The sequence below is a fragment of the Strix uralensis genome, chromosome 3 (assembly GCF_047716275.1).
Source record: "Strix uralensis isolate ZFMK-TIS-50842 chromosome 3, bStrUra1, whole genome shotgun sequence".
Lineage (NCBI taxonomy): Eukaryota > Metazoa > Chordata > Aves > Strigiformes > Strigidae > Strix > Strix uralensis.
In genome coordinates this window covers 112,734,181-112,760,751 of record NC_133974.1, presented here as the reverse complement: position 1 = coordinate 112,760,751, position 26,571 = coordinate 112,734,181, and the positions used below count along the sequence as shown (strand labels likewise).

Below are 26,571 nucleotides of genomic sequence, written 5' to 3'. Positions count from 1 at the left end.
ATGCCAGTCTGTATGGGTTTTGTTATCCTTTTTTTGGGAGCAGCACCATGGCCTTGCATCTTCCCTGGCATTGTAGATGATACCCCTGTTGTACGGAAGATGAACTGAAGCAAAGGGATCCAGAAATTACTTTGGTAATCTGTGGCACTAAAAAGTATTAAGCTGGGAATCTCCTAACTCTGAGACTCTTTTGCTTTTTTCTGTGTCCTCTGCAACAATGAGACAAGCTTTGGCAGGTGCAGGCAAGTACTTCATATACATCCTATCTGTTTTTTTCCATGAGGGTTTGAGATTCAGTTTCATTTAACAGTAAATACCAGCAGTTTGCTGGTCTATAGAAGCTGTAATGGGGTGCCAGCGATAATATAGCTGAAGACTGAGAAAGCTGGGGTTTTGTTTTGGTTTGTTTTTTTTGTTTTTAAATACACAGTGTCATTATGTATTTTTCTTTGTAATGTGAAGCATGGGTAAAAGCAGTGAAGCCAGCGTTAAGGGGTAAGTCATGGCAGTGCACTGTCCTCTGTGAGCCCCCTCCACTGCTGTGTTCCACTGCTTCGCTGTGGTAACAACCCTGGAGGAACTCTCCAGTGAATGACTCTCAAGGGTGGAAACAGTGCTACAGCTGTTTCCAAGAATTACAATATTAAATTGAACATGTGATTTGGTCCTTCCCACCCTTAGAATGTGGTGCGAGCAGCAGCTGGAAAATGGAGCAATATGCAGCCTCTCCAGGCATTGGGGAGAGCTGTACAAAGCTTGGGGAATCTTTGGAGCTTCCCATCTCTATTCTCTTTTAGGGGCAGGGCTCTAACATGAAGGTCTAGAAGGAAATTGTCTAACTTTTGAATTGCAGTGAATGGTTTTTATCCTTTTAGCTGCTGTGTGGCTCTATCCAGACTTGATTTTCTCTTATGAATTGAGTGTCTGAATTATCAGGCACTGGTCAAATGCACAGCCCTTTTATATTTTGCTGCATTTGGTTGGAAACTCTGATAATACAATTTCAGTTGCTCATTTTGTTACAAGGACAGTAAAAGAAATATTTACCCATGTTTCCCTCCATATGATTTTAGAAACTATGATCAGTTTGCACTCCTGGGACCTTCCCAACCCTTGTTTTCTCAACAACATATTTAAGGTGAGAGACTGAGTGCAAGTCACAGTATAGCCACCCAGAAATGTAAATATAATATGGGTAGATGTAATCAAACTATTCTAGCTCTTATGAGTAAGAGCAGTAAAGTTGGGTTGCAGTGTTGTATGCAGCACCAGCTGCTGGCAGCTTTGCATTTGAGTACCCTAGTCACTGTTGAAAGTTTATTACCCAATATTTATAGCTTTTATCTGCAGGAGAGAGTGGCCTGATGTCCACTGCAGACACACCTTCAACCTGAAAAGTTTGGTGTCATCCCAAAGGCATTGGCAGAGGCTGACTGATGGGTTGTCCATCTGATGGTGAATAGAGGACCCAAGCTCTGACAGGAATGAGCTCTTTTTTTTCCACTGTGAGGAGGAGGGAAAATAAATAAGATAATGCTTAGAGAAGGGAGGGGCAACACATAGTTCAGCCTTGTGTCATCCTTTCTTAAGATGTTCTAAGCCTTGGCTTTTGAAACGTCATTGCTTGTAGGGAATGAAGACGCACTCGTCAAAGCAAGCAGTGATCACTTCCCCTTGGCTCTGAGTACTGGCTAGGTGGGAGGAAGGAGGTATCAGTCATGTAGCAACATGGGATAGATGGGCTAATGTCAAGAAATAAAATAAATTCACATGGTTGGTTGTTAGGAGTCTGTTTCCCAGCAATAAAAAGAAATATCCAGCCCATTTCTTCTTGCTGTAATTTTGTTTCCAGCAAAACCTGAAAACCTTAGTTTTTATTATTGCTGTTGGGAAACATATGTGTTGTGTTTTATTTGATCCAAGATCGGCTGGAGCAGTCTGAAGCTGACCACATTAAACTTCCAAGTGGCTTAACCAGAGAAGTTGCAATCTTGGCTTTTCCCACAATGGCTACACTAGCAAATACCACTTGCACATTTTTGTCACATATCAATAGAAATTTACAGCTGAAGAAAGGTTTAAAAAACAAAAAATAAAAAAATCAATAATTTTTCATGACTGCCTGAAGCTTTATGATTTGCCTCACTGGGTTGGTTAGAACTGTTTGCTGAAGCTATTCTGGTGTCAGCAAGAAGGTATAAAATACTTTTTTTGCAGCCAATATCTACATTGAATTGTTCTTCTAAGACGACATAATATAAAATTATTTTGGAAGCCTGTACAATCATTCAGTACATGTTTCTGCATTATTTTCTCCATGTTTGCATTTGTTATTTTGCACTTAATTGCTTTTTAAAGCAAAACAAATTATTACCAAAAATAATATCCCTAAAAGGATTGCCCAAGGGGGGCAGAAAACCAGTTCTTGTGCACAGTCCTTTTTATGTCCACATGTTTTACCATATTCTCTTTGGAAAATGTGTTTGGAGGCACTGTGGGTACTGGGGGAACAGTGTGTGGACTACAAAATCTATAATAATGGAGGGCAAGTACAGAGCAAGCCTTAATTTCATAATCTAATGCCACTGATTCATAGGAAACCTCCTTAGGACCAGGCTGTGTGGAAGGTGTTATAATGCTGTAGTGTGTTGATATTTTAATCATCAACGTGTTTTCAAAGATCCCTGAAGTCACCGTCATGCTCTGCTGACCCAACCCTTCATGTTACAGTTCCCTTTTATATGGCTTTTTCTCCAGGAGCAAGGGAGATGTGGGGTGAGGTCACTATTTTGTCAGGATGTGCCACAGAAAGGGGAACTAAGGAAACCTGAAAACTTCAGCTTGTTCAGGAAATTGGGGGGACCGTACAGAAACAGCATTTAAGTTCATCTGCTTTGGGAATGGTTGTGGAGGCTGATGGTGGGAATTGCCGAGTGGGAAAGCCTGGACTTGCTGGAGTGAAAAATACTCCAGCCTGCAATGATACGGTGTGGGATAAGAGTGGGGTGCATCTCAAGACAGATCAATATTCAGTCAGTCAGTCAGCTTTTCCTCAACTAGGTTTAAATCCTTCTGAGTGAAGAGCTGCCCAGCAAGGGTTTTTCTGTTTGTTTTAGTGCCTTTCTGAGGCAGTGAGCATGATGTAAAAGGGTTTAACTCATAACTGGAAAATAGCTCATATTGTAGATTTATAATCAATAGATTATAAATGCCCAGAAAAAGATTTCTGAGATTACAAATTACAAACTAAATCTTGAAGGTTAAAGGTCACTCCTACTGCACTGCTCCCCCCACTTTTTGTTCTCTTTTTGTATCCAACAAACCTTAAGTCTGTTGTCCAACAGGAATGGTAAGGACAAAGAAGTTAGATGCTGGATATGGAAGGTTTACCTCAATGTACTAGATTTCGGGTATATTCATTTATTAGAAAACTGTGAAAATATTATGTGCTTTATAGTTGGCTATTGATTCCCACCCATCCCCCCACCCCCCCATTTATTTATTAAGTTTTCAAAGCAGCCCTCTCTAGTGGATCATAGGCCGTCTCTGCATCAGTTGCATCCTGAAGCTTCGTATTGTGTTTCATTAATGTCTAAACAAAGCAATTGTTGAAAAGGAAGACATCTATTTTTTCCTACTTTTATCCATCCAAGTTACTAAGAGTCATACTAGAACCTTTTCTTACTCAATATCAATATTAATAAGTACATAAAGCTAAATATAGTAAGCAGTGAGAGTTCCGTAGTTTCAAACTGTGAACCCATGACACCTTCCCAAATGCAATCATGTTAGCTGTATGTCAGAGGGGAAGACATATTTATCTTTTTTTTTTTTTAGCGGAAATTAAGCTTTTGAAATAATTGTTATGAGGATACATGAGAAGGAACAGAATCCATCTACCCTCCCTTGAGCTATATGTAGATAGATACCTAGCTGTGACAGCACATAGCTCAAGATTTCCTGTGTATTTACCCAGCTTCTTAGACAGGTTTTGCAGCCTGATTTTTCTCAAATGACACAGTTGCTCCTCATATATGCATACCTGGGGTTGTCTGTGCTGTGTATGAGTCTCATTAATGACTGGAACTTGCCCACCTCTAGGTATTTTATTACGTAGGTACATTGCAGAGTATTTTAGTTTAATGCTTCTTACTTGTTACATCTTCAGAGAGCAAAGTCAGAGCTATCTGTGCTTCAGTCAAAGGCACGACAATTAGCTGTGTCAACATATCCAAGCTGATTTAAATTGTTCCCCTCAAAGAGTGGGAGAAGGGCACTGAAGGGATAATGTGGTATAGGCTGACTGACTGAATATTGATCTGTCTTGAGATGCACCCCACTCTTGCACTGGTATAAGCACATGAAGTGTGTAGTTTAAGGATACTGCAGGGTCCGAGAACTGCCCGGATCCCACTAGTAGTGCTATCTCTGCAAGAATTTTTTCAGCAGGGCAACAAGAGTAAAACCAGGAAACATTAATTTTGGTTACTTAAGGCAGTTGGGTCTTACTCACAACAGATATACTGATTTCAAAAGATACCATTTTTATTTATTTTCCCTTTAAAAAGTAAAAATAGAATTGAAGAGTTTGATTGGAGCTGTGAATCAATTGTTCTGTAGAGAGAAATGTGTTCACATACAGAAATTAAAGAATAAATTAAGATCTCTGCCATAGAAGTTGACCCTAATTAAGGTCGATTCTCCTTGATAAGTAATTAATCAGGAATTCTTATTATAGTTTAGTCTTTCTGTTAACAATAAACAGAGCATTATTTTATTTTTATGGTTAGAATAAGTCTCTTAATTGATAGTATTCTGCAGGAGGGAAACATCCATCAGCACTGAAACTGATACACTGAAGACATTTTAAATTAGAACAGTGTTAGTTAAATTAGTCAAAGAACAAAACTGCAAAGCTCAAGAATGTACATCTTCTGCAAACCTCACCCTTCTGTAATTTGTTCCTTGTAGAGAATAAAGGCATGTCACCTATCACTGCCTTGAGGTGATTACAAATGTTATGATTTAATGTTATCATTCCCACAGAATCCAGTTTACCATGGTTGTCCTACTCTGCTCATCATCTTAATACCTGAACACCTTTTGCTAAGCAGTAGTGGCAAATATTTGTTGTTTTGTATTCTTATCCCTCTATGTGGACTGTGTGCAGTAGGATGTTCTGTCTTACCTTGTCATGCACATATATATATGTACATGTACTTAAAACATATAGATACACAAGCATACCACAGATGCATCTGCATACATATATCGGTTATGATTTATTTATGTTGGTGAAAGAAGGTGGAAAAGGTTTTGATTGTCAGTACTTCTCTCTCTACTTCAAGTTTAGTTTCTGAGTGTGGGATGCAGCACAGAAAATAATTGTGATTAACTAGGAGGCAAAGTAAGCCCTTTTGTAATATAAGAAGCAGACCTTAGTAGAAGAGGAGCTCCAGGGGATTCCTTGTTTGTGGTATGTTCTGTGTGTTGGAGTTTGTGGAGTTTCTTCACAGCAGGATGGGCACAGTACTTGCATGAAGCTCTGCCTGAGCGGTCCCCGAGATGTGCAGAGCTGAAAGAGGAAATGGGAGAGTGCTTACTGGGGAGATCTGTCAATCACAATGCCCTTTCCATGGTGAGTGAGCCAAGAAATTTGTTAGCAATTGCACAGGCAAAGCAGAAGTGGCAAAAAGCTAGCTTCACTGTCGGTGAAAAAATTTGTACATGATGTCCTCTAATGATGCTGCTGCTTAATGAGACTATTTGTGGGCAAAGAACCATTTGGAAAAATACGAAAAATAAATAAGGTTTGCTTTTTATAGCCCTGAAGTTACCACATCTAGTGCAGAAGAATGTCTGAAAGGCTGTATGCACAGCCACACACACATGCACACACATCTACCTTGCCTGATGCTATACTAAAGCCATTTTGAGTCTAATGCTCTTGAATAAATTGCTCGAGAGTGGTTAGTTCACCCATGTGGAAACCTCACCTCTGTGATGCTAGCAAAGTCAGCAAGACATTGGGTTATCTGGTGGAGAGCACAAGGCATTTCAAACATAAGCTATCCAGAAGGCTATTTAAGATGCCGAGTTTTTCCCCTCCTATGTTTTTAGGAAGTCTTAAGAGTGGGACTTGATCCAACAGGGCCATGAATCCCCTTCTCAGTGACTATGTGCTTTTGGGTTTTTTTCCTTCCTGTTTAGAGATGCCCCTTCTCTTCCCTGCCACCCTGATGTATTTGCAAAGGCTTATCTGACCAAATAAGAGAAAAGCTATTCACAGCCTTCAAGTAATCAAATATTTGTATGTCACAAGTCATAGATATGCCAGCCAGCTAGGCTGCATTTTGGAGTGAGGGGGTGTATTTGTAGGGCAGCTATTTATAGTGAGGGTCTTCTGGTGTGTGAAACCCCCCTTTTTTTTTTTCCCTTTTCAAATAGTTCCATTAAAGTTGTAGAAGTATGAAAATGAGAACAGTTATATGTCTGGTTTCTGCTAAGCTTTTTCTAGGAAAGCTCTGATCTTAGTAAACCTAGAATTTTAATAAAAATAGTGAAAGCACATCATTTGCATCAGCTGTCTGTCAAATATTTTACATCACATCTTTCCCACACTGAAATATGTGAGAATAGCAGAAAGAGGAAGAAGCTTTGAAAAAGTGGCAAGTAAATCTTAATGAGAGATGCCCTGGTTTTACCATTAATATTTCTAAAGTGGCCTTGACTTCAGTGGAGTTAGTTCAGCCTTTTAACTTTCAGAGGTAAACATGTGCCACATATATAAAAAACATAGAAGTAGATGCGCTAAGGGCAGAAATCAGGAATACGCTATCAGTGAGGTTAGAATACTGCCCTAAGTTCATTGTTGGTTGCCTGACCCTATTTCCAAAGTGGTAATTTCCAACAGTAGTAAAAGTCTACTGTAAAGTACATAAGTACTGAAGAATTTGTAACTAGGAGGATGACATTGTTCCATTCCCTTGTGCAGTTTGAAGATAATGATGCGTTTTGCAATTTTGGCTGTTAATGGCTGTTCTCCTACATGTTGTAAAGCAAGTATTTATATACTGTTAGGGACTTTTTTTAAATACCATTGTGTTCATGAACACAAATAATTTATTTGGACCTCATTCAAGCCTGATGCTGATCAGGCAGTGAAGACAGCATTCATGACTGTTCCCTGCTTTGGAGAGGCAGTTGGAGCCTGACAGTACTGAACTCTGTTATATGCAAAGCTCCCTTGATGTGGGTTATTCTATTTTGATTTTGCCTGATTTGCTTAGGGTTAGCCTTTTCAAATATCTGGCAGGTTTCTTCTAAATACAGTTAAGTTTATTTGCAAGCTTCTTGCATTTTGAAGAGCATACTGTTGAAGGTGTTCGTGCTATTTTGCAATACTTCCTTTGGAGATTTCTTCCTTGTAGAAGCTGTTTACGAACACTAATGATTTTCTGTACGCAGCCCTTTCATTGCTTCATGGCACTTTCTCTTCTACAGAGTGTTTTTTTGCTTTGTTTTTTAAGATGTCAAAGCAATGTCATTCAAACCTTGGCAACTGTAGCAGCAGTAGCAGAGGAGAATGTAGAGGTAGCTATCAGATTTTGCTCTCCCCTTCCAGCTACCGGTTGGTTTTCACAGTCCAGTCAACTAACGGTGTTTGATCACTTCATGCGCTACATGTATTCAGTGTAGAATTTTAACATGCTCTGCAGCATTAAGTGATCAAAAGAAGTGAGTTCCTCTGTTGTAGCATTGATAATAGGCTACTCCACACTGCGTATCTCAACACAGCACACAGGGAAATTGTCAAATTGGTTTTGATTCTGAAAGATCTTCAAGATGAAGAAAGACAAGATAAAGGAAGCTACCACCATTGAGAAAAATATACATGGTATTAAAGCTTGCCATGGGATGACTCTACACTTGATTATAAGAGAAAGAAAGCTGGCAACAGAAGCAATAGGACTGCTCAGAAAATGGGACAACGACCAGGACTTGCCTTTCTGCAGGGAGCCCAAGCCCAACCTGTGGCATGTTGTAGCTCTGCTGTCTGGTAATAACATAGCTATGTTTCCTTGGGTGAAGTCTTTTCATTTCAGTCATACATTTGTCTCAGACCAGTAATCATTTTTGTTTGTTTGTTTGGGTTTTTTTTGTTGTACTTCTAATACAACTTTTATTAAATACAAATTTAATAATTTCCTACAGGTTTTTAATATGAAAAGCCCTTTGACCCACATTCTTAAAAATTTATTACTTGTGTTTCCATGAGCATGTGTATTGATTATATGGCTATTAATCATTTAGCATGAAAGCCTGCTTGAGAATTTGCTGATTCTTTGCTTCTGGTCCCAGTTATACCTCCTACTGACTCTGACTTTGGATTTGTTTGACACGCAAATTGTCAGGAGTTCTGTGAAGCCTTTCTAAGCACAGAAATCAATACCCTTAAAACAGCAGAATTTCCAGTGTGGATTAGATTGTACCGATATCAAGGTCTACCCGCTTGGGTTTTTTTGGGTTTTTTTTTTAGGAGTATAATTACACCTCTGGATGACTATCTAGTTCCAGGAATGCTATTTTAATCATCTCTTTCTATAAACATTATACAAAAGTCAAAAGCGAGCCTAATTTTCAAATCCTACTGTGCTCATCAGGAAACACATGTTGATGTATGTGTGTGGAGGAACAGTGTGCCATTTTTGAGTAGCTGGAGTTCCTAATGAATACGCCATTCCTCAGGCTGGCATATATTTTGGGTTGACAAGCTCAGAGGTGTCTGCCTAGGTGGAAAATAAGTGTGCAAGAGCAAAGTCAAGGCATGTGAGTTATCTTGGCCAGTAGTTAAAAGACTTTTCCTTCCTCTCCGTTTGGTATAACAGCATCTGTGGTCTCTTCAACCCATCCATACCATCGCACCACAACTGGGAATCCTTGGTGAGACACTAGCAAAGTCAAGACATCTCTGTGTGACATGCTGTTTTGACAGAAAGTACGACGTTAGGGTCTGACTACTTAAATTGTTCTTTACTGCATATTTTCTCAGAAAAATTTAATTCTGTGTACTGCAGTAATGATGCTGAGTGGATAATAAGATGCAGTATGCTGCTGCTGCAGGCTCTACACCATATGTCTTCCATAACTATTGCATTTTGGGGGGCTGGTTGTTAGGGTAATTGTATTGCCTCAGTAATTCATCATCAGAGTAACTTGAAGTAATACAGCTATGATATATAGCAGTGAGAATTACAATGTTTAAACAGGAAAACTGCGGTCTGAGAGCTGAAGTGTCAGAATTGTAGATTTATAAATATTTCTGCATTTTCTGCTTGCTGAGCTTTATGTATAAATCGAATTGCTATAACAACACTTAAAGCAGACTGTGAGGGCAATTATTTTAAGTCAGGAAGTGATACAAGTCATTATTTCATAGTACTAAAGAGTAGTTGCTTCCTGCCTTGAAATATTGGGTCAGTGAACACTTCTGTGATACCTTCTTTCCAGGCTTTTTGTTCTGTGGTGGCATATATGGCATTTTGTGACATAAAAAAATTAACTCATGTGTCACTTCTTCCACTTAGTGAGCCACTTATGTAGGTTGGGTTTTTTTTCAGGTACGCCTCAGTTGTAAATTAGTGTGATGCTGGGCCCATATTTCACTTACCTCTTTTAAGGGTCATTGATTTAAGGCTAGAAGCTGCTTAATTTTTGTAGAGCAGCATTTAAGAGTGCAGTAGCTCTGGTAGTGTCTGTATGTATTTGCATACATAATATTGTTACAGTGGCAGTGCTATTTCTTATATGTCAACCAGGGGCATCTGTTGAACAATGAATTTTTATTATTTCTATATTGATTTAGAAAATCTAGATAGCTTAATGGCATGAAACTGGGGTCATTTAAAGGTTTATGTAATGATCTTACAGAGCCTCTGAGTGAAACATGAGAGCAAAATATGTTGCAAAATGTCTGCCTATTTCTCTTTAACAAAATCCATGAAACAACTGACTGAAGATCACAAAATCAGCGGAGGAAAAAAGGTTTCTTGCTGTAAATTTATTATTATAGATCTGCTTTTCATGTGTCTTGTACTGTTTCTGAACGGATCTTGGTGTAGATGAGAAAGGTGTGCTTGGGTTTGCACTTAGGTGAGCATGCACAGGTGCTGCAGGAAATATTGGTAACATTTGTGGCTCTGCAGATAACATTTTTTTCCTCCCTGGATAGTATGAATAGTGGCTTAGAGTAGTGTTAGGCAGCATTTTGTTGCCAAGATCGCATTTCAAATTGATATGTGGAAATGGGTACCACAGACCTGACCACTCTTCTTGCAGAAATCCAAGGGTCACATTTAGATACCAGCTACAACTCAAGCCAAGTAATTATACTCCTCAAATCATGAAGAAACTTCCTGAATGCAAGCATGCTGTGTACTGGAGACTCAGAAAGAGTAGTCAGCTGTAGATAAAGTCTTACAGAGCATTTTGGAAGTAAGTATTGTCAGTTCATTCCTCTAGTCCCACTGTCTTGGAGACCAGGAAGCTGAGAATCAAGTAAAGGGGATCAAATCTTTCCAGAGGCGGGTCCAATGGTGAAGGAGGAGCAGTCAAAATTGCTGGGAGACTGGATTGAGAGGAAGGCCACTTTGCTGCATGGTGCTCAGATTTGATACAAGGGTAATGAAATCAATGTCACTTGCATAAAGTATCACACCTCCAGCTGCAAAAAAATCAAGCATTTAGTTTAAAATCATGGGATTTAACGTGCTTTTCAGTTCTTTCTATTAGCCTGCCAACGCAGTAGCCTAAAAGGCTTTGGGTTTTAAGCTTTTCTGTACAATTATCAGAACTAGGAGCTTGGTTTAAGATGAAAAGTAGTTTCTCATAACCTAAGGTCTACAGAGCTGTGGATTTTTAAGAAATAAACAAATATTGGGAAAGTTACAAATAAATGGTGAGAACTAGCAAGAAGGAACACCGGGAATAGCTCAGTCTCCTCACTAGGCAACCAGCAAATGGAGAAGTTGTGGGTTGGGTGGTTTTTTTCCTTCTCCACAGTAGCTACATATTTCCAGCTCTTGGAAGAAGAAAGAGAAACCAGTTTCATCCTTGTCAGATGCCAGTCTATCAAAGACTGAACACCAGCTGGATGCACCCTATCAGACATCAGCAAAAATCTTTGTTTCCTTGCTTGAAGTGCTTACCTATGACTGATAACTTTGCCTGCTAGCACTCTGATAGAGTTTTCAAGCCCCTCCTACATTTTCTACAATATGTCAAGTGCTACAATAATCCATCCCTGAAAATGGTTACCTCTCTGAATTCATGGACACAAAACCTGACTAAGTACTCAAGATGAGGGGTGACAGGAGAATGCCAGTTCCTGTGGTGTGTTGTCCTGCAGTTGACTAAAGGTAAAAAGATTTGACTACTGTTGGTAAAAATTAGGTTGCATATTTTATCACTTCTCATAGAGAAAAGCAGTAACAAAAGAAATATAAAAAAAAATAATTTATGATGTTAGGTTAGTGACATAATACGTGCGAGTATGAATTTAAAAATCCATATCCAGAAAGTTAAGTTCTTTCACTGGAATATAAAAGATGTACTTATTCAAAGAAGTCTGCCCAGATGTTTTATATCTGCTGTTTCTTTCCAGGAAACATTTCCTCTGGAAGATACTAGATAGTAATAAGAAATGTTCATGGATTCTTAGACTAAAATATACATAGTTACTCAATCTTGGAGTTCAAGTGTATCTTCTGTCCATTATCCCTCCCCTCACTTCCTGAAGCAAACAGTACTCTTTTTACATATGTCTTTCCTTAAAGGATTCAGAAACCCAGAAATTATTTCAATTACTTTGCCTACATTTCTACTATATAGAATATTAACCTCTGATTACATCTGAGTGAAAATGATTTCACTCTTTTTAATTAAACTCAAGAAACTTATTCTTCAATAAAATCAAAATAAACCATCAGTTAGTTTTAAGACTTCATCACATTCACCAGAAAGTTGTCTCTCAGGGTCTGACACTGTAAGATGCAAGCTGGCATGCTTGATTTTTTTTTTTTTTCCTCTGTTTGTTCACCTGTGGGAGTCACAGTATTGTTACTTTTCTTTGGAAGTGGTTAAAGATTGTAAGTATTATGAGCTTAGGTTGTCTGTGGTCTCTTCTAAAACTACTGTCGTGCCAAATTTGCACATGTTCCTGTTTGACTGATTCCAGAATTATTACTACAGAGAGCAGTAAAACCTTGCTGATGCTATAGGAAATGTCATTATTCTGGATATATTTATTTATTTATTATACTAGCATAGGTTTTACTGCATTTGGAGTTGGCAGATGGGTAGCACTGAACTAAGGTTCAACAGGGAACAAATTGCAGTGTCAGCTGCTGTCTTAGTTTGCATTTCACATTTCTTTCTTTGTTCTTGGGTTCATCAGCATTCTCAGTGCTTCATCAGAAGCTTGTTAAAGCCAAGGTAGAAGTATTTAGAGTACACAATTCATAAAACATGCTTGAAAATATTCCACCGGAGCTGCTAGATTACAATAGTAGCTGCCAGTGCTTTTGAATAAAAAAAATGTTTTGAAATGATTGGTATATACACATGCATCCATACACACCTGTACTGTCTGAGCAGTCAAAACTCCTAGCGTTTTAAAGTGCATTAGGAATGTAGGATTGGAGATAAACATGTGTATCTCATTCTTTTTTCCAACTGCTTTGAAGCTATTAACATACTTATCCTTACCCTGTGAGCTCAGACTCCTTCCTACAAGCAAAGGTTAAACTGTAGGCAAAGCCTACACTGCACGTTGCAATAATGTGTAGGGGTACTTTAGGTAACACCAAATGATCTTGTCTGTCTGTATAGAAATTGTGGAGGAGCTATGTGGCCAAAGCACCTCCAAACCAAAAGTTTAGCTTTCCTGAAGAGCTGCTGGTTGGGGCGCAGAGTGTCATGTAGCTTGTCTATAGGTGAATTGGAGGTCCCTGCGCTGCTTTGTCCCAGGGGGCGGTGATGGTGGTGTGATGGTTGTAGCAGTATTCATAGCATCTCCTGATTATTTCAGGAGACAGAGAACAATGTTTACACTACTTGAAACGCTGCACTGCTCTCCAGAAGGTGTGTCCTCTCTTCTGGCCTCTCTTGGAAATAATATTGGAGACTCTTCCATCTCCCACATGTCTCCACTCTGTGAGTGTGGCCTTCCCAGTTCAGATTAGATAAAGGCACAGTAGGAAAAGGAATTGATTTCATTGCTATGTTCTCTCACAACTGTGTGAGATTGAGAAAAATAAAACACAGGCTAAGAACCATAAACAGTGCAGTGGGCTTCTACGGGCCCTGTGTACGGAGCTGATTTTTACCAGGGGAGCTCTGAAATTATCATCTTTGCTAGCAGGCAAACATAACCTCCTAGAACTATGAGCCTGGAATGCTGTGCAGGGATAACATCATTCAGCTGTAATGTTGACTTACTGCAGTACTTAGTAATGCACAGACATTTCTATAGTGGCCATCATCAGGGTGTTGAAGAGGGAGCCTCTCATTCAGCATTTGTTTGAGGCCGTTTCAGATAGGAAGAATAAGATTATTATGAAGGAACAAGTGATAAATGAAAATTTCTACTACTGCACTATGCAACGGAGGCTGGCAAAGCAGAAATAGTAATTTAGTATGCTTCAGTTTAGTCAGTGTCTTCCCTTTCTGCACTACCATCTTGCCCCAAAAAGAAGAAGGAAAAATAAAAAGCAGTTCTCTCTAATGGACTACAGGCCCCTTATATTAAGCGTCACAGGGCTGAGATCAGGTTATCTCAGCAAGCTACTGTACATCAACTGATCCACAATAACTGTATGTGCACGTGGTCTTAACCAATGACAAATGAAAAATAGTGTGACATGTTATCTTGCAGTAAAGGAGGAGTACAGTGAGTCAAACTACTGCATGATTATGTAAGGGCTTAAAAAAGTCAGTCTACATACAGAGGTGCTTATTGCAACTCACCTGATAGATGGTGACTCACTGCTTTGTGGTAGTGCCATCTGTCTAGGCCCTTGTACTGTCAGGTCTTTGCATCACATGGGCTGTGCACAATGGGGTTGTAGTCCATATCATGTTTAGTGTGATGTTCAGAAGTCAGACTTAAATACGGGTATAATAATAAGGAAGACTTAAACTCAAAACCCAGATTCGCTTCTTTGTTTTATGGAAGATTACATAAATGCCCACAGGTGCTGAAGAAGTGTGAAAAAATGAAATGTATCCTTCAAAAATGGAGTTTTTCATGTTCTCAGCTACACAAATATATTAAAAATAGAGTAAAAATTATCACTCTAGTATGTTATCAACTATTAGGGTGATATTCTTTGCTATTACAGCTTCGTGCTTCGTGTCTGTGCACAGTACTTCTATACAGATGTAGGGAAGTCAGGAAAACTTGCTTTTTTCACTAAAAAGTATATATGTATCATGGAAAGCTAAAGGTCTGCCTTCAAGTTCATTTTACTTGCCAGTACCTGGCCATTTACAAATGGTAACTTGGTAACCATTGCAGCACCACATTCTCTTATTTTGGAAAAGCTGCTGGTATATTTGCTTTTTATGCCACTTCATTCTTCCTGCACCTGTCCTATTCACTCAAAGGTGGTTTTTTTCCTTGTCATTTTGTCATCTAAAATAATATATGTATATACATCCATATAACAAATAGGAAAGCAGGTATGTAAAGTGTAGGTTATGAATAGTATAATTATGAATCATGGTAAAATTAGTCGGCTTTTTTTAATCCTGAAAGCCTTTGATTTCTTGAAAGTACTGTGAAAAGGTGCATATGCCATTATCATTACATGCTGGTTTTCTGCATTTCATAAATTAGTAAAAGAGGAGATTTAGAGCCAGGACGATGTTATATTTCTTTGTATACGTTTTTGTATAAAGAGAGTAAGCATATGAATGAAGCAGGTGAAGCAAATAAGCTACTGCATCCATGGGAGAAAATGGGTGAAATCTATTCTGAGTCATAGTCGAACCAGTTGAAATAAAACAGAGCTACAGTTACTCTCGCAAGATAACTGGGAGATTGCTCTGCAACTCACATGAGAGGCAAAAGGGGGTGAGCATGTGCTGCATGAGGTGGATCCCTTATTGACACCCTACAGGCATGGAAAAGTTGGACCAGCCAATAGAGAAATGCTAAAACTCTGCGCGGGAAAGAAGAGGAATATTTAGAACATTATTTAAGCAACTGAGCAAATAAAAACAAATACTTTTCAGAGTAATTCTGCAAATCTCAGCAGGCAATAGTCCTTTTACTGTTTTAAAAAAGATCATAGCTGAAGAGGTGATAGCATAGTGCCAAAACATTGAGGGACTTTCTCCAAAGGTGTTCATCAGCTGTTCAACTGTGTAACTGGAATATGCAAACACTATTGGAAAATGAAGTCAGGTATTTAAAAAGAGAATAAAATAAAGTGGAAGAACTCCTGAGTTCTTTGCTTGGGAGACTTCCAGAGAAGAGAAGCTGCAGGATATACTTACTACAGGGAGTGGTGCCAGGATAGTAAGAGAAAGAGGGAGCAGACACAAAAGCTATGCAGATGTGAAGCTGATTCTGGAAAGATTGACATTAATCACCAAGAGGTACAAAGTGAAATGTTTCATTGTGTTTCATTTGGTAGCATAAAAACTCTTAAGTTTTTTAAATTTTAAGAAGGATGTACCAGTGATGTGAAATTTCACATAGAATTGCCCCTTATTATGCACGGTCTCATACTGTGCAGTGCTTTTGTTTTTTGCTTCTCAATTTAATAAATATTCTTATTCAAGAATAGAGTTGATTTCATAAGGGCTTCATGTTTTTTTTTTTCTCTTAAGTTAAACTTTAATAGACACTAAAAGACTTTGTTAAAATGTAAATGTCCCATTAGAGTGAACATCTTAATAGTTAAAAGACAATAAAAATGAAAACATGCCAGTATTACAGTCATCTGAAAAATCTACAGCCTTGGTTCTGAGCATGAATGTGCGTGGGAAAGTCCCATTAGCCCTAGGCACGTTCAGGCATAAGAGTTTACAGGCAAATTCCAGCAAAAAAAAATCAGGGTCTCAGTCCTTAGTGGGAACAAGACGCTGTCCCTGTGTCACAAACGCATTTCGCTCCTCTCTGACTCTGATCAGGAAAGTCCTTGTTAGTCAATCGGTCCGTTCTTGTCTTAATGATTTGGAGCTTCTACAAAGTGATGCAAAAAAATCTCTCCATTAAGGAAAAAAAAAAAAAGTTTCCTTTGTTATCATTTGTGAAGACTCTGAGTATGAATGAGGTTTGGAGAAAGGAGATGCAGGTCTGGGCCTTGGCTCTTATAGCCGGAAAATCCTTGTACCTCTTCCAAGTGACACCACGAGGCTTTCCGTTTTGAAAGCCTAAAAGGAAAAATGATGTTTAATCCTCGTGGAGGTGAGGGAGGGTACAAAGAAAGAAGACTTGAGCTTTCCTCCTCCTTCCCCCCTCCTCATCTTGGTGTGAATCTCTTAGAAAAGGATAGAACTCAATTTGGTGAAATAACTCATTTAGAATATCAATTATCCATCAAAGAGATGTCCTGGACTTACTGAGCTGTCTGAAGGCTTGTCACTGCCACATGCAAGCCTTCAGAAGTTACATCTGAGGAGGGATGATGTTGTTAGAAATCTTTCCCTGTATGACACACTGTCTCTATTTCTTGCTAAAACAACTCTTAATTAGTTCTTCTTTTTCTTCTTCCTCTTTTTTTTTTTTTTTTTCTTTAAATATGCAGCACCAGGGAAAAATTGGAGTTAAATTTAATGTTGGAACTGATGACATCTCTATTGAAGAGATCAACGCAATCATTAATGATGGAAAATACCATGTAGTACGTTTTACAAGAAGTGGTGGCAATGCCACATTACAGGTGGACAACTGGCCGGTTATCGAACGTTACCCAGCAGGTAAGGTCTTACAGAAACGTTTCTGAGTAAGAGGGTGGGGAATGCATGGAGTTTGGCTCATTTTGCTTCTCTTCTAATACGACATCAGCTCTTTTGCAGTGTTTGAGTAGCTAATTAAGTAGTTAGAGTCCTGAGCAATATGCAGTTTATGATGATGGCATTTCCTAAGTGAGTTTAAAAGCACAAATTCAAGTTATTACTGGAAGTGGAAAAATACAGTTATCAAGGCATGAAAGAGTGGCTTTGTTTCTTGTTTTCATTTGTTTTTATTGGATTATTGTTTTAGGGGGGGAAAAAAAAGGCTTTGACAAAAGCTACACAGTAAAGTGACTCCCAAATCAATCTCCAAGTGATGGGGTAAAACATTTACTGAGGAAAACACTGTCTGCCTTTGTTTAGTTACAAGTTGTTATTAAAGCAGTCTGAAGCTTATTAATTTATCAGAAGAGTTCCAACAGGCATAAACCAAGACGTGTATCAGTTATCAATTGTACAACCAACCAACCAAATTAAGATGCCTTAGCTTAAAATACAAACTACAGGATATTACTTACGCGAGTGATGCTGGTGACTTGAACAGGACCGCTTGTGTGAATACAGAGTTGCCTTGATCGGGCCCATATTTAATTTTATGCAAATGCCATGCACTGAAGATTACTGTGTTACTAATTTTATTCATTTTTAAAGGCAACAGGTTTTTCAGATACGCAGTCCCTTTCTTATTGAATAGGACTACTGAGCCGTTAATGGTAACTTACAAATCTGCATGTTATCTGTTAACAGTTGGTGTGTGTGTTTATATTATTAAGCAAAAGGCAGCAAATCCAGAGACGTAAGTGAAAGGTATTCTGGTTTGCGTATTTGCTATTACATAAATGACAGTTCTGATTTATCTGTTTAACAGTAGAAAATTCTTCATTTTGGGGGTGGAGTGGGACAGAAGGGTATGTTTCACTAATAATGAATGCATAAGCTATTCCCTGTACTAATTATTAGTATTTAGGGGTTTGGTTGGTTTGGGGTTTTTTTTTTTGGTGTTCAAGTTATAGTCCAGCTATTCACCTGACTTCTTAAATAATAATTTTTTAAAAATTCACAGGTGAAATATAACCCTTCAGGTAATTTCTTGGAAATCATTTAGATTTTAAAATAAAAATGAAAGTATGCATTGAAAATTAAATTATATATAGCAGGAGTTATTAAAAAAACCACCTGTGTGCTAATGCATTATGAATGAGTGAGTTCTGGTGGTTAGAAACAATGGCTTTGTTAGACATATCTCTGAGAGGTGATAAACTCTTAAGGGAAAGAGGGATACTGCATCAAATATGTCCTGTGACTTTTGCAATGTTTGGTAAATGGTAGCTGAAATAAGGTGGTGGTGGCTGGAGAGGAGTGTCTTAGTTTGTGTTCAAGACCTATGTAGCAGAAAGGAAAAAACAGGTTTGGGGTGGGGGTTTTTTTGTTTCTTTTGTTTTTTACCTAAATAATAAGCATAACAATATTTTTCTTTTTTGACTGTTCTGTTCTGTTTTGCCTGTTCTGTTTCTTCATGAAAATACAAAGTGGCTACAACAAGGACAAACTGCAGTTGAGTTCTGAAGATAGTGGCACACAGGATTTGTTTATACTGAACATAGATCCGTTTAGAAAATAGAGTGATTTCCTTGGGATAGGATTAGTGGAGTGGAAGGAGGTTGGATGTTTTCTTCGTAAAAGGAAAACAAAAAATTAGAGCTTCTTGAGCTTCCTTTACCAATCTATGCAGAAGCTACATTTCAAGGCATTTTCAGTTGTTTCATCAGCCAGGGTACAGAATCTCTTGGCTCGCTTTATCGCTGGATCTTCCAAGACTGCAGTTAGCCTTTAATTTTCTTTGCCTTTCCCATAGTAATATTTTGTCTCCTGTATACCACAGCATCGTTTTTGGAATCCATCCTCCCCCTTTTCACCTTCCATTGCCTCTCCCCTCCTCCCAGCACAAGAGCACCTAGCCATACTTTTATGTTTCCATACTGCTCCATCGGGTTTGGTACTCTTCATTTAAACCTTTTTTATACACTAGTTTCTTCACAGACTGGTACTGATGTACATTTTAGGAAAGACACAGGCTTGTCCTGAAGACTGTGCTGCCTTTGAGCAAGGTTGATACTGCTCTGAAGGTATTAATGGCACCATATTAAAAGCTACCACTGTCACTACAGTTCTAAAAGTAGTATTTCTAAAAGTGACATCTTAAAGATATCAGACAGTACAATTTGGCAAATGCTGCTGCATCCAATTTAGATGTGCTACTGCAGTTGCTGTTTTAGGGACAGACAGTAGTACCTGGCAATGCTGGTTAACCAGCTAGCTTGCTCTTTGCTCACATTTTGGATGGAGTACATGTTGCAGTTGTGCAACATGGACCTAATTCAATCTTGTTTGCATGAGTAATGAGGGCTCATTAGCTTTCATTTCAGTGCTAGAAAGAATATTCTTTTTTGCTTTGTAACTGTTTTCTGAATTGTTTCTTTCTGCATAAGTTCTTAATGTGCCTACTCCGCTATACGTAAGCACATACTTATCTCTCCTACTTCTGGATTTTTTAAAAGTAAGAATAGAAACAAGATCAGCAGTTTAATTAGTAAGTTTATTAGTCTTAAATATGCTGGATTTCCTTTTTTTTAAAAAATAATTAATATGAAAAAAAAAGTTAGTTGCCTAAAGCATACCAACTGACCTATTCTCTGTTCTTTACGAGGAGAGATTATACTCTGAATGATACTTCTGGTTGGAGTGTCTGACTACAAGACGTTGCTTGTTTGTGATTGGCGTCTTAAATAATGGGTGAAAATTTTCCGAGAGGAGTTTCTCATCAGAGGCTCAAGATATTCCAGTTTCATTGCGTGTGTAGCCTTCATACAGCCCCATGTAAGTGCTGCAGACAATGACATCCAAGGCCCAATAACAGTCAGTGTTGTATTACTTGCTAGGAGGATCCTGTGGGCACTCCTCTTGATACTTAAAGCAAGCATCTTTTGAAAAAGAGCTGTGACCCTGATTACCACAAGTCTGTGTGGGATTTGCAGAGAGTCTGAACTCAGTCCTGGGTTTCAGGAGCTGCCCAAAGTTCAGTGCTCTCACAAAGGGGTTTCTAGCTGGTGTAGTGCATGTGATTCTCTAGTATTGCTTTATGAGCAGTCAAAGGTAGACGCCTTGCAAAAAGTATCATATGGCAATGCTCCACAGGGCTTCCGTGGCTGCTTCATGTGTTTTCTCCTAGAGCTGCATGCAATACAGAAATGACCCTGGAAGCTGACTAGAATCTAGCGTGTTTCTCTTGTACATCATTCTCCATCCCACTAGACTCAAGTATTATGTTTTCTCAGGCTTTCTTTGTCTGGGCCAACGCACCTTCAGTTTGTATCTTAGTAGACATGAAATGAGAGCCGTAAAAGGAAAAGAAGTGGTGGTGGCCGGTGGTAGAGGATGATTATCTTTGTAAAGGTGGCTGGCTGTTTTTGGAGTATAGTGGGGAAAAATGTGGTTTAGTCCTAGACAAATGTGAAGAATGTCAGTGTTCCAAAATGGCTGGATGATTTTCAGAAACAGAGGTTTAGATTTAGGTACATATGTTCTTCCAGACTCTCATCAAAGTCACTTTCTCATTGTGTCAGTGGCTGATGAGTAGCCCTACGATTGAGAATGACATACTATGGTTTTTTGATAGCTGTCCAAGATGCCCAGATCTGTACTGGATTTGTATATTCCATCTTCCTTAACTAAATGTTATGTCTCTTTACCTAATGATTATCATTCCTCTACACCTTCTCAAAAAGCTTTAATATTTCACTTTTTCAGATAGTGATTTCCCATTAATTTATCTGGATGCAGTCTAATTTACACTCAAATAGGATTCAGAAAACTGATGACTGTGCAGTCAAGAGTTTCTAATCAATAGACTAACCCCATTTTCCATGCAGATCCTTTCTACTCCATACGAATTGTCTGCTTCACAACTTAGTTTTAATTCCCCTCCCTGACTGGCTGTCTGCTGTTGTGGTGATGGAACTGCCCCATAGTAGCAACTCCAGCTACTACCGTGAACAGGCTACTCTTGTACATTCAGTTAAGTAATAATTATACACTGAAATGTAGATTTGCTAAGAATAGATTTATGGTAGGAAACCAAAGGACTTGTTAATTTGGGTCAAACTGAACTAACAATTAAGGCCAAAGGAAAAACAAAATAATAGGAAATTGTGAACAGAGGAGGACTGGTGGATGATGTGGCGGTTGGAGGCTGACTAGGGCACAACGATCATGAAATAAGAGAGTTCTCTATTCTTAGAGAGGCCAGGAGACGGGGCAGCAGAACTGACATCCTGGACTTCCAAAGAGCTGACTTTGACTTGTTTAGGCAACTACTTGACAGGATCCCTTGGGAGACGATCCTGAAGGGTATAGGGGTCCAGGAAGGCTGGGCACTCTTTAAGAAGGAAGTGTTAATGGCTCAGGAGCAGGCGGTCCCCAGGTGCTGTAAGAGAAGCTGGCGACTGAGAAGACCACCCTGGCTAAACAGGGAGCTTTGGCTGTAACTCAGGGAGAAAAGGAGAATTTACCACCTTTGGAAGAAGGGGCTAGCCACTCACAGTGATTACAAAGAGGCTGTGAGGCTATGCAGGGCAGAAATCAGGAGGTCTAAAGCCCAGCTGGAAATTAATCTGGCTTCAGGATTAAGGACAACAAGAAATGTTTCTATAAGTATGTCAAGAGCAAAAGAAAGACCAGAGAGAACCTCCATCCCCTGCTAAATGCAGGAGGAAACATGGTAACAAGTGATGAGGAGAAGGCTGAGGTGCTTAATACGTTCTTTGCCTCAGTCTTTAATAGCAAGACTAGTTGTACTGAGGGAATCCAGCCTCCTCAGCCAGAAGACAGAGACTGGGAGAACGACCCCCCCGCAATCCAGGAGGAGACAGTCAGTGACCTACTGCATCACATAGACATACACAAGTCTATGGGACCAGATGGGATACACCGAGGGTGCTGAAGGAGCTGGCTGGGGTGCTTGCCAAGCTGCTTTCCATCATTTACCAGCAGTCCTGGCTGACCAGGGAGGTCCCAAAAGATTGGAAATAGGCCAAAGTGACACCTATATATAAGAAGGGTTGGAAGGATGATCCGGGAAATTACAGGCCTGTCAGCTTGACTTCGGTGCCTGGGAAGCTGATGGAGCAGCTCATCCTGAGTACCATCACACAACACATGCGGGACAACCAGATGATCAGGCCCAGTCAGCATGGGTTTATGAAAGGCAGGTCCTGCTTGACAAACCTGATTTCCTTCTACAACAGGGCAACCTGCTTATTGGATGAGGGAAAGGCTGTGGATGTAGTTTACCTCGACTTCAGTAAGGCCTTTGACACCTTTTCCCACAGCATTCTCCTGGTGAAACTGGCTGCTCGAGGCTTGGATGGGCACACGCTTTGCTGGGGGAAAAACTGGCTGGATGGCCAGGCCCAAAGAGTTGTGGTGAACGGAGTTAAATCCAGTTGGCGGCCGGTCACGAGTGGTGTCCCCCAGGGCTCAGTTTTGGGGCCACTCCTGTTTAACATCTTTATTGATGACCTAGACGAGGGGATCGAGTGCACCCTCAGTCAGTTTGCAGATGACACCAAGTTGGGTGGGAGTGTTGATCTGCTCGAGGGTAGGGAGGCTCTGCAGAGAGACCTGGACAGGCTGGAGCTATGGGCTGAGGCCAACTGTAGGAGTTTCAATAAGGCCAAATGCCAGGTGCTGCACTTCGGCCACAACAACCCCCAGCAGCGCTACAGGCTTGGGGAGGAGTGGCTGGAGAGCTGCCAGTCAGAGAGGGACCTGGGGGTGTTGATTGACAGCTGGCTGAACAGGAGCCAGCAGTGTGTCCAGGTGGCCAAGAAGGCCAATGGCATCCTGGCTTGTGTCAGAAATAGCGTGGCCAGCAGGGACAGGGAAGGGATCTTACCCCTGTACTCGGCACTGGTGAGGCTGCACCTCGATGACTGTGTTCAGTTTTGGGCCCCTCACTGCAAAAAGGACATTGAATGACTCGAGCGTGTCCAGAGAAGGGCAACGAAGCTGGTGCAGGGTCTAGAGCACAGGTCTGATGGGGAGCGGCTGAGGGAACTGGGGTTGTTTAGTCTGGAGAAGAGGAGGCTGAGGGGAGACCTCATCGCCCTCTACAACTACCTGAAAGGAGGGTGCAGAGAGCTGGGGATGAGTCTCTTTAACCAAGTAACAAGCGATAGGACAAGAGGTGATGGCCTCAAGTTGTGCCAGAGAAGGTTTAGACTAGATATTAGAAAGCATTTCTTTACAGAACGGGTAGTCAGGTGTTGGAATGGGCTGCCCAGGGCAGCGGTGGAGTCCCCATCCCTGGAGGTGTTTAAGAGTCAGGTCGACATAGCGCTGAGGGATGTGGTGTGGTTGGGAACTGTCAATGTTAGGTTAATAGTTGGACTGGATGATCTTCAGGGTCTTTTCCAACCTTCATGATTCTGTGAAATTTATTTTAGTAATGGCAAAATATTAATTTCAGTATTTTCTAAATAAAATGTTCTGACTTTTCATGTCAGGATTGCCCAGTGTTTATAGGAGATTTAGGTAATCTGAGAACAAAGCATTTCATTTAATTTGAAACAACCTTTTCTTCCTTACCTGAAAGAAAATCTGTTTCAAATCAAATCAAATGGGGGGAAAAAAAAATCTTTCTCACAGCAGTGCTCGTAACCATACCTATTTAACAAGAATGACAATCTTCTCAATTTTCTAATTTTCCTTCCTTAGTAGTGAAGGGTGTGCATTTTACCAGTCTGGGAAAGTATATCTAAACAAGCTAGGTGACTTTCTAAAACCACAATAATCCCCATTTATTGTGAAGGATTTTCAGAATCACTTTTCTGTGAATAACTCTATACTTCCTGCAGTCAAAAGGAGTTTGCCCAATGCTGATTCTTTAAAAAAAAATGTCGCAACCAATCGTTTTACCAGTAGGAACCTACCCTTCAGAACTTCCATCATAAATCACACTGTTGCAGAATTTTCTGGATATAAGATGATCTGTTAGATATTGACCAACTGGTCTATGGTTTCAAAGCTGTTCAGACTGCTGGGAATACTCAGCAGTTCCTGGGATGCTGCAGCAGTCTGGAAAATAGTCTGATGTAGACAAATATCTAAAATTAAGCCTTTCCAGTCATCCCTGGATCTCTGGTCAACCTTAAAAAAGCATAACATTTGCAACTGTCCTCATGTACTCCATGGGTCAGCAGATGTTGTCAGGGATGTGTCTGACAGACCTAGATCTGACAGCCTGAGCATCTCACGCGTGTTGTTCACACAAAAGAGATTGTCCAAAACGCTGCCAGACTACTGGAACAGATGTATTTCTGTAACTGGGGAGTATAAATTACGATCAAGCATACACACCAAAGAAGAACCTGTGTGACAGTCCATGTATGTTGGCAGAAGATCAAACCACAGGCTGACATTATGGTTAGTGCCAAGTATCTCGGCAATTGTGGGTTGACCCTGGCTGGATGCTGGGTGCCCACCAAGTTGCTCTTCCATTCCCCTACCAAGCTGGACAGGGGAGAGAAAAGATATCAAAAGGCCAGCAAGAGATCACTTGCCAATTACTGTCACAGGCAAAACAGACTTGAATTGGGGAAAAGTTAATTTATTTTATTACCAATCAAGTCAGAGTAGTGTAATGAGAAAATAAAAACAAATCTTAAAACACCTTTCCCCCACCCCTCCTTTCTTCCCAGGCACAGCTTCACTCCCGATTTCTCTACCTGCTTCCACCCAGAGGCACTGGGGGGCAGGGAATGGGGGTTGTGGTCAGTTCATGACATGTTGTTTCTGCTGCCCTTCCTCCTCGCACTCTTCCCCTGCTCCAGCCTGGGGTCCCTCCCACGGGAGACAGTTCTTCATGAACTTCTCCTATGCGAGTCCTTCCCATGGGCTGCAGCTCTTCACAAACTGCTCCAGTGTGGGTTCCCTCCATGGGGTGCAATCCCTCAGAAACAGACTGCTCCAGCATGGGTCCCCCATGGGGTCACAAGTCCTGCCAGCAAACCTGCTCCAGCATGGGCTCCTCTCTCCATGGGTCCACAGGTCCTGCCAGGAGCCTGCTCCAGCGTGGGCTTTCCACAGGGCCACAGCCTCCTTTGGGCATCCACTTGCTCCAGTGTGGGGTCCTCCATGGGCTGCAGGTGGATCTCTGCTCCATCATTAACCTCCATGGGCTGTAGGGGACAGCCTGCCTTACCATGGTCTTTACCAGGAGCTGCCGGGGGATCTCTTGTCCGATGCCTGGAGCACCTCCTCCACCTCCTTCTTCACTGACCTTGGTGTCTATAGAGTTGTTTCTCTCACATATTCTCACTCCCATCTCCAGTGCAATTGCTGTTGCATACTAACATTTTTCACTTCTTAAATATGTTATCACAGAGGTGCTACCACCATCACTGATGGGCTCGGCCTTGGCCAGTGGTGGGTCCATCTTGGAGCCGGCTGGCATTGGCTCTGTGGGACATGGGGGAAGCTTCCAGTAGCTTCTCACAGAAACCACCCCTGTAGCACCCCACTACCAAAACCTAGCCACGCAAACCCAGTACAGCAATATGGCAATTTGCAACTGAAGCTCTTAGGACTTTGCTATAACACAGAATAATTCTGTTCTGGGTTTTGGCTTTGTTTTCTTGCTTAATCATATAAGGTTAAACATCTGAGAGCACACATGTTGTTGTAGGGACTTTCTCTGGATCTGTGGGTAAAGTTGTTATTGCAGAACATCCAAGGGCTAGGGTGAGGGGGCATCTCATTTAAATGCTTCTCTCGGTCTCTGTATTCTGGAAAATAGACAAACCGTCTGCCATCTTTTCATGGAATACACCTGACTTTAAGATAAATGCTGAGTCAGCTATTACCATGTATCCTATTTTGGATTAGTGCTATCCATTTGTCTTGTTTTTTTGTTTTCAGATTGGCCATAAAATTAACAGAAGACATTTGTGTCAGTACATTTGTTTCTCCAGAATGGATTAGTATTTCCTAGTATTTCCAGGTGTCTAAAATGCATACCATTGGCTTAGAAATACCTTCCAAATTCAAGCTCTTACAGATACTTCTGAAGAGAATCAAAGATCTGTTTCTCAGACATAAGTCAGGCAACCAGTAGAGATCTCGAACTATTTCACAAACATATCTTTGAATATTCTAATAAAATGGACAGACAGCCTGTCATCACCACATCCGTGCAAAATTATAATGGTCAGGGTGAGGTAGGAACCTAACAAGTATGTGGGCACTCAGTATTTTCCTCACCTTGCATTTGGCATAGGGTAATTCTTCAAGCCTCCCTCGCCACTGCTGTTAGGACATGGGATTTTCAGGGTGTTTTCCACACTGAAATAATATCAGCCTTCTGACCCCTATTTATTTGTTTATTAATTTGTCCAGCCACACATCATCTTTACCTTTGTTCTCACTTGCTTCCTTCTTTGGATAAAAGAATACATCTTGGTTCTCTCTTGCGTGCTTTCCTTTGCTATGGTC

The 26,571-nt window shown here is 40.4% G+C and overlaps 1 protein-coding gene across 30 annotated transcripts in view; it reads left to right on the top strand.

Annotated features, from left to right (window-relative positions):
* Window positions 1-26,571, top strand: part of NRXN1 (neurexin 1) — a 735,374-nt gene that overhangs the window by 587,594 nt on the left and 121,209 nt on the right. For all 30 annotated transcript variants that reach the window (XM_074863962.1, XM_074863985.1, XM_074863984.1 and 27 more), the window contains one exon: window positions 16,815-16,986. In XM_074863962.1, the coding sequence (XP_074720063.1) occupies window positions 16,815-16,986 (172 nt within the window). The remainder of the gene's footprint in view (window positions 1-16,814; window positions 16,987-26,571) is intronic.